Here is a 14,693-nt window from a genome sequence, read left to right on the forward strand (position 1 = left end):
ATACTTAAATATTGATCTGTTTCTCACCCACACCAATCATATCATTTCTGAAGACATGGATTTTCCACTGAAGTTTTATGGATTCATTTTATGCTGCCATTATGTGCTTTTTGGAGCTTCAGCTAGCAACAATTCTTTTAACCCTAACTGATGCAGTGTGTAGCTTCTCATTTATTAAACAGCCTTAAACATTTTGTCCCTTCGGTATTTCATATAAATTACGTTTAACTCTAGCGCATTAACTCTATGTCGATACGTCTAATGTCACTACTGACATTTCAAAACTGCTGACATTTCAAACTATCAAAACTGGTTTGGTAACACTTTTTATGAGACAATTGGCATTAACGCAAAAAATAGTGTCACATGACAGAATTTACCGCAATAATTAGACAAATAGACGGCAGTCATGGAATTAGCCCACACTACAAAAAACATCATTTCTGTGCACATAGATGTTTTAAATAAAAAAATAAATACTAGGGTTTTTTTGTGACAAAAGTGCATCAAAAAGTTCTGATTGCATTTATTTGTGAAATTAAAATGACAGTAAGCTGGCTAAATTCAATGAATTGTCTCAAAACTTTCCCCATTTTACAAAGACCTCTAGGTGGGGGAAATTAGAGACATCTGGGAGGCGCAAGATGTCACAATTAGAGATATACACACATTTCTGTATGGAAACGGCTTAAGGGCAGATTTATTTAGCAATAAACCAAAACTTGACAAAGTGTTTATTTAAGCATTACGTCATCACACACACCATTTTTTTATTGATAATAAGCCATTTGAATGGAAACAGGCATTCAAGCAAGAAAAAAATTAATTGATGGGATAACCTGGTCATTCAGTACATTCAGGTAGTCAGCTGACTTTATTTTATTGCCGCAAAATGTTGCTGAGCTTTGACCTGACAGATTAAAGCAAGATTATAAAACTGCCTCCAGAGGCTTGTACAGTGGGCACTATGCATCATGGGTGCATCTCTTCATGTGCTTCCCTTCTTAGCCTGATGCGGCCATCACTTTGGAATAGGGTAAATCTGGACTCATTAGACCACATGAGCTTTTTCCATTGCTCCAGTCCAATCTTTATGCTCCCTAGCAAATTGAATTTTTTTCAGATTAGCCTCACTAACAAGTTTGTGGCCACACAGCTGTTTAGTCTCAGTCCTGTAAGTTCTCGTCACATTGTGTGTGTGGAAATGGTCTTACTTTCACTATTAAACATAACTGTGAGCTCTACTGTTGATTTTTCACTATGTGACTTCACAAAGTGTTTTAGTGATCTCCGATCACGATCATTCCAGATTTTTTCCTTACCACATTTCCTCTGCGAAGCTGATGGTTCACCACTATCCTTCCAGGTTTTAATAATGCATTGGACAGTTCTTAACCCAATTCCAGTGATCTTAGTAATCTCCTTAGTTGTTTTCTTTGCTTTATGCAGGCCAATAATTTGACCCTTCTGAAATACAGCAGGGGCAAATTCTTTTAAGGTTCTTTAAGAAACGAGAAGCATACAAAAAGCGCGAAAAGTGTATGGAAACTATGTTATTGCCAAGATTCATCAGGCTCAAATCATTTTCACACATGCATTGGCCACCACAGAGTCCTGACTTTAACCCCATAGAAAGTCTTTGGGATGTGCTGAAGAAGACACTGCGGATTGGTTCAACTCTCTCGTCGTCAACACAAGATCTCGACCTAACATTAATGCAACTCTGGATGGAAATAAAAGTGGCGACGTTGCATAAGGTTGTCGAAACAATAGCACGATGAATGCACACCGTAATCAAAGCAAGATGGTGAGTAAATGATGAGAGAATTTTCATTTTTAGGGTGAACTGTTCCTTAAGAAAAAATAATAAAATAAATAAATAAATAAATAATAATAATAAAAATAATAATAAATGCAGCCATAAATAAAAAATAATACAATACATTAATAAATGGACATGGAAATACAAAAAAGTGCAACTCACTCAAAACAATATGCACTAGTAAGAATATTACTTTATTTGGCATATAATTTGTAGTTTTTATTAGAATAATACATTTGACAGACTTTACAACTCAAAAAGGCCACTCTTTAAAATGTATTCAAAAACAAAAATGAACATGCTATTAAAAACATGAATAATGGCTTATTGTACTGTATTTAATGGCATTTTCAATAGATAGTGATTAACCCATTTTATTGGTTACTGGTTCTGATCCATCACTGTGCCGGCTCGAGCCTTCTCTGACTGGAGATGTTTCCTTTCTGCACAGCTGAGGAATAGAGACAAAGAATATTAATAAAAACCCTCAAAAAGGGGAACTTTCACGCTCACAGTCATCTGCTGACTCAGGTCCGTTGTACAGCTATAAATTATAAGAGAACTTGATAATTAAATATTACAAATGTAACAATTTGTTTGGATCTTATTTCAAATGCCAAATATAATCTGGTATCCAACATCTACCACCTGCTGCCAAGTCTAACAGTTAGCAAATTTAGGAAAACCTGTCAAAGTAAAGAAAAGGTCTAAGGAACCTGTGTCTGAGACTGCAAGTCGACTTAGTTCTCTTTCCAACTCTTCATCTGTGATGCCTAGGCTGCCATCAGGCACCGATATTCCTGATATTCCTGTTTTCCTTCCCAGAGAAACAGGGTGTGTGGAGACCTCTGGTAGCACATTGGTTTTCTCCAATAATGACTTCAGCTCTTCCTCCAACTCCTCTGAGTCCCCACCTACAGTAAGGGCACATGAAGCTTTACATTTTAAGGTGACTTTATAGTTAAGACTCAATACAATTCAGTTGTAAAAGTCATTCTCATTAATTCATGAGCAACGGATGCCCGTAAGGTAGAAATTCCAATCATAGAAGAACTATATAAGAGCTTAGGATTCCAGTCTCACCACACCCATTTGAACTTAAGAGAACATAGCTGATATATAATACATCTAAAAGATTTCATTAGCTTTAGATGTATCCACTTTGACATAACATCTGCCAAGGAATTGTGAAAAATGTAAGTTGAAACTGGCATACCAGAATCCAGCGATCCACTGGCAAGAGTCTGGTTAACTTCATCCTGAGTGTCACACAACTGATACAACAAGCATGAATGGAAAATGAAAACTTTATTTAAAAGTTAAACTATACTGTAACTGCTATACCATAAACCACGCCTAGCTAGCTACAATGCAAATTTCTAATATATCACCTCCTGTATCTGATCAACCAGATTCTCTGCCCGCTCCACCGTTACACCCTTCAGTGAGATTCTCAGAGCCGCAACACCAGCCTGGTATGCCTGCATCACCTATTTCCATATATAAAACACATTGTATATATGTGTATCAGTATTCATTGTACACACATAACACACGCAAACCACCACGACACTCGCAGTCTGGTTGCTAGCATAAATATTACACCAGAGATTAGGGTTTGTTTGTGTGATTTGTTGTTCAATGTTTGCTACATGCTGTTAATTTATCCCCTCATGTTTATTTAATTCAATACTACAGCTGTTGGAAGTGCCTTACTCTTTCTCTGTTAGCGATAAGGAGACAGAGTTTTGGGGCATAGATTTATCAGAATCTCCGTAAACACTGATATTAATGGGCACCATACTGTAGGACTACAAGGCAGAGGAAAATTACGAGAAATTTAACAATTCCATGCAGAACGACTTAAATCCAGAATATACAATGACATTCTCCTGAAATACAAAGAAATTCGGACTGGTGCCAGCAAGTCTGAATTTGTCACATCTGGCTAATATTAACTGCGGGGGAAGCACACCGAAACTCTGTCTTTTGTTGTTAATCAGATTAACCCCCAACTCATCACATGACTGATCAGACCATTTGGTGGGGAACTCTGTTTTTTTTATGATCGCCATGGAACTCCTTGAAATCACTGAATGAAGGCCTCCATTGTTCTTCGAAATAACCAACTCTCTACTCCCAGGAGATCAGCAGTTACAGAAATACTCAAACCAGCCCATCTGGCACCAACAATCATGCCACGGTCCAAATCACTGAGATCAAATTATGATTTTATGTACTACACTGCTGCCACACAATTGGCTGATCAGACAATTGCATGGATGATTGTTGGTGCCAGATGGGCTGGTTTGAGTATTTCTGTTACTGCTGATCTCTTGGGATTTTCACTAGAATTTACTCAGAATGGTGCCAAAAACAAAAAAACATCCAGTGAGCGGCAGTTCTGTGGTTGGAAATGCCTTGTTCATGAGAGAGGTCAAACAGAGAATGGCCAGACTGGTTCAAACTGACAAAGTCTACATTAACTCAGATAACCACTCTGTACAATTGTGGTGAGAAGAATATCATGTCAGAATGCTATTCTGAGATGCAGGTTGGTGCTGTTTTGTGGGCACAAAGGACACCATAAAATGATTTTTGGTGAAAAACGTTTGAATCATTTGTTTTGATCACTATCGGTTTGAATTGAACATTTGAACATACGTATGATGCCCAAAAAAATTAACAGTATGTAGGCAACTCACATTTCGTTCTGGTCTTTCCACAAAGCTATAAGTCGTATGTACTACTTTTCTGAAACAGTGGTTTTATGTAGCTGTACAACAGTAGTCAATATAAAGTGCTGTTTTATGGAAAGAGCTGCGTGGATATTCTGTAAAATGTCTCTTATTTGTGTTCCACTGAAAAAATTATAGCATATGGGTTTGTGACATCACAAATTAAGCAACCGTGTACCAAAGTGTGGTTGACATTGGCTAATGTTGGTCAACAGTATATGTTATTACTCACACCCGACTGTCAATGCATCTGTATGTTTGTGTGTCTCACCAGACGGTCTGTTTGGGAGTTTGCTATCCTTTCCAGGATCCCCTTCACTGTCTCCAGCTGGGCATACAGAAGATCTGCTTTCTTCTCCACCCGCTTGCCTCCACGTAAACACCTCAGGGCCTGATACAAGAAAGGGCATTCACTTGTCTATTAAAACAAATAGATATACAACACAAAAAGGATATTTAGTGTGCTTATACCTGGGATTTCTTCCCATCTTTGAGCAAAGCTTTTGCCTGTTGTTTGCACCTGCACATGTCACACAGCATACATAAGTTAGCTGCAACAGCATTGTAATAATAGCCCAGCATGACACAAAAATGATATATCACCAAAATAACGCCAATACAATTTGGATGAACCGGCTCACTTTTCTGCTTCCTGTCCTAGTGCCTCTACCCTCTCCTCCAGAAGTTTCTCACTGTGCTGGAGCTGATAGATGCCCAGATCCACCTCACTGACAGGAGACACACGGGCCAGCCCTGCCTTACTAAATTTCACCAGCTACACATGGACAGAACGGCAAAGGTCAGAAAGGTCAGTTTAAAATGATATGATATATACAGTAGTATATGTATACAGAATATGATGTAATGTATAACTAAATATGATCAAATATATATATATATATATATATATATATATATATATATATATATATATATATATATATATATGAATATATATATATATATATATATATATATATATATATACTCACCTAAAGGATTATTAGGAACACCTGTTCAATTTCTCATTAATGCAATTATCTAATCAACCAATCACATGGCAGTTGCTTCAATGCATATAGGGGTGATTTAGGTGATTTAAGCAATTTTGAGCATGGCATGGTTGTTGGTGCCAGACGGGCCAGTCTGAGTATTTCACAATCTGCTCAGTTACTGGGATTTTCACGCACAACCATTTCTAGGGTTTACAAAGAATGGTGTGAAAAGGGAAAAACATCAGGTATGCGGCAGTCCTGTGGGCGAAAATGCCTTGTTGATGCTAGAGGTCAGAGGCGAATGGGCCAACTGATTCAAGCTGATAGAAGAGCAACTTTGCCTAAAATAACCACTCGTTACAACCGAGGTATGCAGCAAAGCATTTGTGAAGCCACAACATGCACAACCTTGAGGCGGATGGGCTACAACAGCAGAAGACCCCACCGGGTACCACTCATCTCCACTACAAATAGGAAAAAGAGGCTACAATTTGCAACAGCTCACCAAAATTGGACAGTTGAAGACTGGAAAAATGTTGCCTGGTCTGATGAGTCTCGATTTCTGTTGAGACAATCAGATGGTAGAGTCAGAATTTGCCATAAACAGAATGAGAACATGGATCCATCATGCCTTGTTACCACTGTGCAGGCTGGTGGTGGTGGTGTAATGGTGTGAGGGATGTTTTCTTGGCACACTTTAGGCCCCTTAGTGCCAATTGGGCATCATTTAAATGCCACGGCCTACCTGAGCATTGTTTCTGATCATGTCCATCCCTTTATGGCCACCGTGTACCCATCCTCTGATGGCTACTTCCAGCAGGATAATGCACCATGTCACAAAGCTCGAATCATTTCAAATTGGTTTCTTGAACATGACAATGAGTTCACTGTACTAAAATGGCCCCCACAGTCACCAGATCTCAACCCAATAGAGCATCTTTGGGATGTGGTGGAACGGGAGCTTCGTGCCCTGGAAGTGCATCCCACAAATCTCCATCAACTGCAAGATGCTATCCTATCAATATGGGCCAACATTTCTAAAGAATGCGTTCAGCACCTTGTTGAATCAATGCCACGTAGAATTAAGGCAGTTCTGAAGGTGAAAGGGGGTCACCAATCCTTTAGGTGAGTGTATATACACACACACACACACACACACACAACACACACACACACACACACTCACTGACTGACCACTTTATTAGGAACACCTGTATACCTACATATTCATGTGATTATCTAATCAGCCAATCGTGTGGCAGCAGTGCAGTGCATAAATCATGCAGATATGGGTCAGGAGCTTCAGTTAATGTTCACATCAACCATCAGAATGGGCATGATTGTTGGTGCCAGATGGGCTGATTTGAGAATTTCTGTAACTGCTGATCTCCTGGGATTTTCACACACACCAGTCTCTAGTTTACTCAGAATGGTGCCAAAAACAGAAAACAACTAGTGAGTTCTGTGGGTGAAATGCCTTGTTGATGAGAGAGGTCAACGAAGAATGGCCAGACTGTTTGAGCTGAAAGAAGGTCTACGGTAACTCAATAAACCACTCTGTACAATTGTGGTGAGCAGAATAGCATCTCAGAATGCACAACACATCGAACCTTGAGGCGGATGGGCTACAAAAGGAGAAGACCAAGTTGGATTCCACTTTTGTCAGCCAAGAATAGAAAGCAGAGGCTGCAGTGGGCCAACCATATGTATACCTCAGCAGAAATCGAGACTCATCAGACCAGGCTATGTTTTTCCAGACTTTAATGGTCTAGTTTTGGTGAGGCTGTGCCAACTGCAGCCTCAGATTTCTGTATTCTCTCTCTCAATCTCTCTCTCTCTCTCTCTCTCTTTATATATATATATATATATATTTACATTATGGTTATTAATGTATTTCTTTACATTATGTAACACAATATCAAACCAGTATAAAGTATAAACAAATTTTTTAAAGCCGGCGCCACACTAGTCCATTTTTCCAGTGATTTTCAGGTGTAAGCTTCATTAGCATTAGCCAGTAGTTGAGAGACAGAGTGGGCATTAGTGTCTGCCAGCGGGAGGTCATAAATCACTTGACCGTTGGGACTCACTGCTGAGCTAATGGTTCCAGCAATGGGAAAATAGAGCCAACATGAATGGTGCCAAAAACAAAAAAACATCCAGTGAGCGGCAGTTCTGTGGATGGAAATGCCTTGTTCATGAGAGAGGTCAAACAGAGAATGGCCAGACTGGTTCAAACTGACAAAGTCTAAATTAATTCAGATAACCACTCCAGAAGAATATGGATATTATAATATGGATAAGATATTCTTCTCACCACAATTGTACAGAGTGGTTATCTGAGTTCATTTAGACTTTGTCAGTTTGAACCAGTCTGGCCCTTAAGTAAACTTCTAACAAAATGAAATTTGTTAGGTGGCAAATTATAAAATAATAAATATATTTTTAAACAATATTGTTAAAAAATAAGATGAATACGAATCTGGGCAGTTTTTGAACACCTGTGTGAACTTGAGGGAAACTGACTTCATATCTCCACTAAAAGTCAGCTTGACACAAGTTGATTGAAATTGAAAAAACAAAAAACAAATGGCTAAGAAAAGATATTTCAGAGAAAAGCTCTAGTATTACTTGCTCACAGGTGGCACTTGGTTTGATATTTTGTACTGTATATAACACAATGTTACTCAGACACTTAGAAAGCCAAAAGTGTCCAAGTGAATAGTTAACCTTTTCTTTTTATCCCATAATGTTCAGAAAATACATACGTTTTCTATCCGGAAGTCTTTGTGGTTCTAAGCACAAACACACCTTCTCGCCCTCGTGGAGTGAGACGGTGACATGTTTTTCTCTCTGCAGCTGTAGCAGGGCCATGAAGAGTGTGCTTTCATCAGGACAGATGTGAGAGGAGAGAGCACGCAACTCGTGGAAAGACAGAAGAGAGCGCTCTGCTAACGGAGAACTCCGATATGTCGCCAAAAGTGCTGCAGACTTTTCCTACAAGTGGAAAACAGCCTACACTCAGCTCTAACTGATAACTACCTGCAGGCCCTATAAATAACATAAACACTGTTTTAATCATGTTCTGCACATCTGGTGTTGAGTGCTCCTCAAAGATTGTGCATGTAAATGCTAAGATGGAGATTAGTTATCCTAAGTACCTCTAGAGCAGTGATTCTCAACCGGTGCATGGCAGTTGTGAAAAAACAAAGCTAAATGCAAATAATAAAAATGCAACTAACTATATAACCGTGTATGATTATGAATGTGAGGTGAAAATGCTTCCCGTATCTTTTGTTGTTGACGTCAAGGCCGTGCGTCCGATTAAACTCTGCAGTATTTTGTCACTTCATCTGTCAATTGGTAGAAGCTGGCCAAATAAGGCAGATGCCAACATGGACAGGATGCATGACATGCACTCATCCTCAAAAATCATGAACGTGGATAAACATGGTTTGTGCAGACTGCAATGTTTTCCATGCATTGAATTATTGAGTTTGTTTACATGCACAACAATATGCTGTTAACTACCAGAACTTACTGAAAAATCCAACATGGCAAGGAAACGGTTTTTACATGAGATTTGAAATCATCGGGTTCTCTGCTTTTGAAGTCAAAACATAAACAAACGTGCACATCGGATAAGCCAGAAAGAAAGGCAGTAAAAAGGTTTACCTGTGACACGAAATTTGGGTAATGGCCAAAAATCGACCGGTCTCGATAATTTTTTTAAAGCATAATCGTGCATGTAAAAACGCTCCTTGAGTTCAAAGAATGTGGAACCTTCAGAATTCAAGAGACATTTAGAAACTGAATGCTTAAAAATTTTGCATATTGTTGGACCTATGCATTTTGAGGACATTTTGATTAACAATTTGGGTGTGTTGGGACGCCACTTGATCTAATCTAAAATCTGGGTCAGATCCAAATACAAAACTAGTTGAGAACCATTGCAATAACCATGAATACATTTCTTAAGCAAAAGCTATTTATTGGTATTAGGCTTTATGCCAATCATGGGAAGTCCAATGTCTTGCCTAAATGATGGGCTTTCCCTAAAACTGAGCTAGATACAAATACATCAGGGAAAGTTTTTCTTGTCCAAGGAGAATGAGTTTCTCTATAGCGCCGTTTAGCTTGAAATTATTGTCAATTATACTGGAGACACACTTACTTTTACCAGCTCTATCACAACAAAGGACTCCTCTAGGGGAACTCTCCTACTACCCAGCAGAGCAGACAGAGTCCATTTAACAGGCCGAACTAACAAGAGTCCAACACCCCACAACAACCAGCTAGAGTCTACATTTGCAGCAAACTCTGATTCCTTCTGCATCTTCCCACTCCTAGGACAAACAAAATCTATACCATTAAAAAATATGATCAATCATCATCTTGATCCAATTTTCAAATTTGAATGAGACATTGGATCTCATTTACTAATAATTGTATACAAGTGTATATGTAACACTTTCGGTTTAACAAACTGATGTGTGTGGTTTTCCTTCTTCAGCAGAACACAAACAAAGATTTTTAGGAGAATATCTCAGCTCTGTAGGTCCATATATAATGCAAGTGAATGGTGACCAGAATTCTGAAGTATCCTAAAAGCACATAAAGGCAGCATAAAAGTAATCCATAAAACTCCAGTGGTTAAATCCATATCTTCAGAAGCAATATGATTAGTGTGTGTGAGAAAAAGATAAAAATGTAAGTCCTTTTTTACTATAAATTCTCCCTGCCCAGAAGGTGGTGATATGCACAAAGAACGTGAACCGGCAAAAGAAATAGAAGAACTGTCGTGAATGTGCATAGGAGGGGTGTTTAATTGTAGATTTATAGTAAAAAAAGAACTTAAATATTGATCTGTTTCTCACCCAAACCTATCATATCACTTCTGAAGACATGGATTTAAAGCTGAAGTATGTAATGTCTGTGACACTAGCACCACTGAACAGAATTTCAAAAATGAACAATGTTTTAAAAACAGCTTTCTGAATACGCCCCTCGTCTGCCGATGATCAAACAATGAGATAGCCCCGCCCCCAACTAAACCAATGGTTGTTGTGGCGGGTCTAAGCGGGTTGTTCAAAAGAAACCCAGGAATTTGTATAGTGCCACAGAGACACAGAGCTAATAGTTATTAACTTATAGTCCCTGCATATTAAGCTGGGATAGTCGTCAAGTCATTTTTAGTTGCATAGCGCTTTTCACAACACACATCGTTTCAAAGCAGCTTTACAGAAATTCATGCATTAACAGAAAATGAAACTGTAATATCTATAAAGTTTTAGAGTCATCATTGTGTAGTTTAATTAAATATGATTGTAAATTGAGTATAAAATAAAAAATTAAGTAAATAATAAATTATTATTGTATTTAGAACCCCAGTAAGCAAGCCAAAGACGACTGATAGAAGAAAGTATTTTAAATCTGAAAAAGTTACATACGTAAGCTTCAACAACTGGAGTCATATGGATTACTTTTATGCTGCCTTTATATGCTTTTATGAGCTTCAAAGTTTTGGTCACCATTCACTTGCACTGTGAGGACTTCCATAGCTTATACAGTAAATTCCTCAAAAAATCTTCATTTGTGTTCTGCAGAAGAAAGTCATACACATTTGGGATGGCGTGAGGGTGAGTAAATGATGAGAGAATTTACATTTTTGGGTGAACAATTCCTTTAGGTTTTCGGGTGTTTTTGGTCAATTTAAAAATTAAATTTGTTAAAAGAACAGAAGTCTCTGAATGCTTGGTAACAATATTTAATAAACAAAATGTTTATGAATAAAGCTAAATTATGAAACATTCAACGTCTCTTCATAATGTTAGACAGTTTAAAATATTTATTGTTGCTTTGTGCTCTAAATGTGTGAATGAACAGTGTTAATTTGGACCCGTCACTGCAAAGACAGACTTTGCATGTATGCAAATTGTCTGGTAAATCATTGGCTGATGCTAAGAAACGTCAGCAGCAGAAGGGTCAAATTCACTCCATAGAGCTCAATGTATTGGGCAATGTTGATGCAAGTAGTGTGGAGGCCCCTTTTGTAAATGAAACCCACTATATTTGAGGTGACGGTGAATTACCTGATCATGCTCTGAATGACAGTACTCAAGCCCAGAGGTACAGACCCTTTTCTTCTGAAACTCTCGTTCAGGTCCTGCAGATTCACACACACTGATCCGCATCTCCTGCAGTGATCAATGATCAGAGGGCTCCAGAAGTTGATCTTCCCATCCCAGTCTGTACAGTCTACATCTCGGTTCTCTTTAAAGGCAGAGAATAAGAACGCCATCCGCTCTTCATCCTCCCAGTCCGGGGGGAACCACTCATCTCTCTGCTGTACTGAAACGGACATTGTGCTGTGATTGAAAGAGACAGTTTTTTTATTACTGCCATGAATCAGGGTAATTCAGGGCTCCCGGGGTTTTATACCAATTCACTTTTCCATTACCTTTCTATTAAAATAAATATTAATTAACATTCAGACTGATTCGCTAAGGAATCATTCAGGCTAATTTGTGAATCAAATCTAGGAAAGAACCAACTCTAAAGAACAATTTGCACACAAATCAAACATTTGTATACAAGCAAGTTTTGTTGTGTAACAACAACAACAAATAATTATTACAACTCACCCCTCCTTTTCTTAAAAAAAAAACAAAAAAATCTAAACTCAAGATTACATGTGAGGCACTTAAAATGAAAGTGTATCAGGCCAATTTTTTGATGGTTTTAAGGCAGAAATTTGAAGTTTACAATTTTCTAAAAGCACTTACATGACTTGTTCTGTTAAAATTTGGGTATTATTTGAGCTGTAAACTTGTTTAAATCATTTTAACAGTCATTTTAGGGTTTGTTGACATTACATCGTCATGGTAACTAAGTTAATTGGCTATAACTTGGCTATATGATTTTTTTTCACACTAAAATCATGTTAACACACATATTGTTTTTCTTGTGGCTATACTTTTGAAAAATAAAGTATTTCAATATTTACAAATTGGGACCAATTCACTTCCAAGTGCCTAACTGTAACCCAGATGTTTGCTAAAAAAAAAAAAAAAAAAAACTATAATTTTTTTTTTAAATACATTTTTGTGGTAATCAATGTTATATTACAAATGATGTTAATTGAGCTAAACTTGTATTGAACATTAAATATTTCTTTAAATATTTTAGAGCAAAGCATAACTAGAAAAAATATAGATTTGTTTGAGAAATATCCATGTATTTTAAGATTTCATTCATTTAGTTTTTTCTTTCTTCACCAGTTTAACTTTTTAGTTTAACCAGTTTAGAAGTTTTCTATTATTGTGGGAACCTTGATAGTTTACCAAAAAAAAAAAAAAAAAAAAAAACACACACACACATCAATTTTAGACTAAAATGTACATAATAAGGAATGGTAACATGCATATTTCAGGTTCTGTGATGTTAATCCTGTGATGTGCTAAAGAAAAATTCCAATACACCATTTAGTCTCTTTATATGAGACCAAAACCAGGATGCGTACTAATACAGGAATTACACAATTATGTAATATAGCATGCCATTCTTCAAGACATTGCTAGACATTTCATGCCAACTAGTAAACATGCCTTTACATTTAAAGGAACTCAGCGGGGAGAATCATGCATTATAACATTCTCACAGTATTTCACGTTGAAGTGTTATCTGGTCTGGTACATGCACATAAACCCTTGAACTCAAAAGATTAATACTGCAAAACCATGCACAAACGTGACAACGTTTTATCAGGCAATTAGAACTGGATAGAAAACAAAAAGAATGGATATATTCAAAGCCTGCACCCCTGTGATGCACCAAATATGTTGTCTAGGTTTTTTGACAGCCAACAACTGACTGATTCTGCAGTCTATGATTCAATCCCAGACCTCAAGTTCCAGCAGCTGAATGAACTTCTCAGCTAAATACTCCTCAGTATTTGGCGGGAGTCCACATGATGTTAAAATGACAGGCAGGGGGAGAAAGTCACACGAAGATATTTGTTTTTGTTTCACTGTATGAGAACACACCACCCGGAAGACAACAATGCTTTTTTTTCCTCCTCTTCCCGTCATAAAACTACTAATGGCAAGTCACTGCCCCCTCGCGGCCGAAACTGAACTGTTCCCAGAAAATAAATGATGCTTGGGGTTTTCAAACTGGGGTACGGGAAAAAAGATAATAATAAAAGATTAAATAAAAATTTGTAAAATGCAAAAGAAAAAACATAATAATAATAGTAATAATAATAATAATAATAATAATAATAATAATAAAACCAGAAAAAGCAAAAGACTGAGATTAATCATGATTATTGATTATAATTTTTAATCATAATAAATAATAATATATATTTTTTTTATTGTTTTGTGATGAAAAATATTTCTTGAATCTTTAAATGATGTATCTTTTACATTTTTGCATTTGGCAGACAATTTTATCCAAAGCGACTTGCAGTGCACTTATTACAAGGACAATCCCCCTGGAGCAACCTGGAGTTAAGTGTCTTGCTCAAGGACACAATGGTGGTGGCCATGGGGATCGAAACAGTGACCTTCTGATTAACAGATATGTGTTTTAGCCCACTACGCCACCACCACTCTCCTTTACCTGTTTAGCTGTCACTTTTAGCTGGGGCTTGTAAGGCCATATTCCCCTGCTTCGTAACAATAACTTTTTTTTTTTATGTAAATTGGTTATTATTTTCAGGTTTATATACAAACGTTAATAGTTAAATAAGACAAGGAAAAATATAAACTGTAAACTTAATACAAAAGAAATATGTTTGGAGTTAATAATTTACAGAAAATAGCCTAGGTTCATCTTTTTCTTTTCTTTTATTTTCTTTTCTGCTTTACCACAACGGCATTATTAAAAGCCAATTATTTAATTTAGCTAATATGTTATCTTTGAAATATCACACAGTACAACTGGGTCTTTATACATGAAAATACTGCATAAATCTGACTTTATAGTTTAGAAAAGGGGGTCCCTCGCAAGGGTATCTATCATTATATTGGAGGTCCTTGGCATTTAAAAGTTTGAAAACCATTTATGCACAACATAACAGAAATAAAAAAATAGCTGCCAATCTTCATAGCTGCAAATAATGTCTGTTTCACA

At 37.1% G+C, this 14,693-nt stretch overlaps 1 protein-coding gene across 4 annotated transcripts; it reads right to left on the bottom strand.

Annotated features, from left to right (window-relative positions):
• Positions 1-2,001: 2,001 nt before the first annotated feature.
• LOC127631139 (charged multivesicular body protein 7-like) lies at positions 2,002-13,617 on the bottom strand. 4 transcript variants are annotated; one of them, XR_007968921.1, is made up of 11 exons: positions 13,460-13,617; positions 11,648-11,923; positions 9,730-9,901; positions 8,367-8,552; positions 5,202-5,335; positions 5,032-5,080; positions 4,832-4,951; positions 3,214-3,312; positions 3,037-3,096; positions 2,539-2,700; positions 2,002-2,273 (listed from the first exon to the last, which is right to left on the bottom strand). XR_007968921.1 is itself a non-coding variant. In XM_052109141.1 (11 exons), exons 2-11 carry the CDS (start codon positions 11,917-11,919, stop codon positions 2,221-2,223), a joined length of 1,341 nt encoding a protein of 446 aa, XP_051965101.1. In that variant the 5' UTR covers positions 11,920-11,923; positions 13,460-13,617; the 3' UTR covers positions 2,002-2,220. The 4 variants fall into 4 exon arrangements, 3 of the variants coding, with proteins under 3 accessions (XP_051965101.1, XP_051965102.1, XP_051965103.1); XM_052109141.1 differs by having other exon boundaries at positions 2,539-2,736; positions 3,039-3,096; XM_052109142.1 differs by having other exon boundaries at positions 2,539-2,736; positions 3,039-3,096; positions 13,376-13,615.
• Positions 13,618-14,693: the final 1,076 nt, after the last annotated feature.

The sequence above is a fragment of the Xyrauchen texanus genome, chromosome 37, assembly GCF_025860055.1.
Source record: "Xyrauchen texanus isolate HMW12.3.18 chromosome 37, RBS_HiC_50CHRs, whole genome shotgun sequence".
Lineage (NCBI taxonomy): Eukaryota > Metazoa > Chordata > Actinopteri > Cypriniformes > Catostomidae > Xyrauchen > Xyrauchen texanus.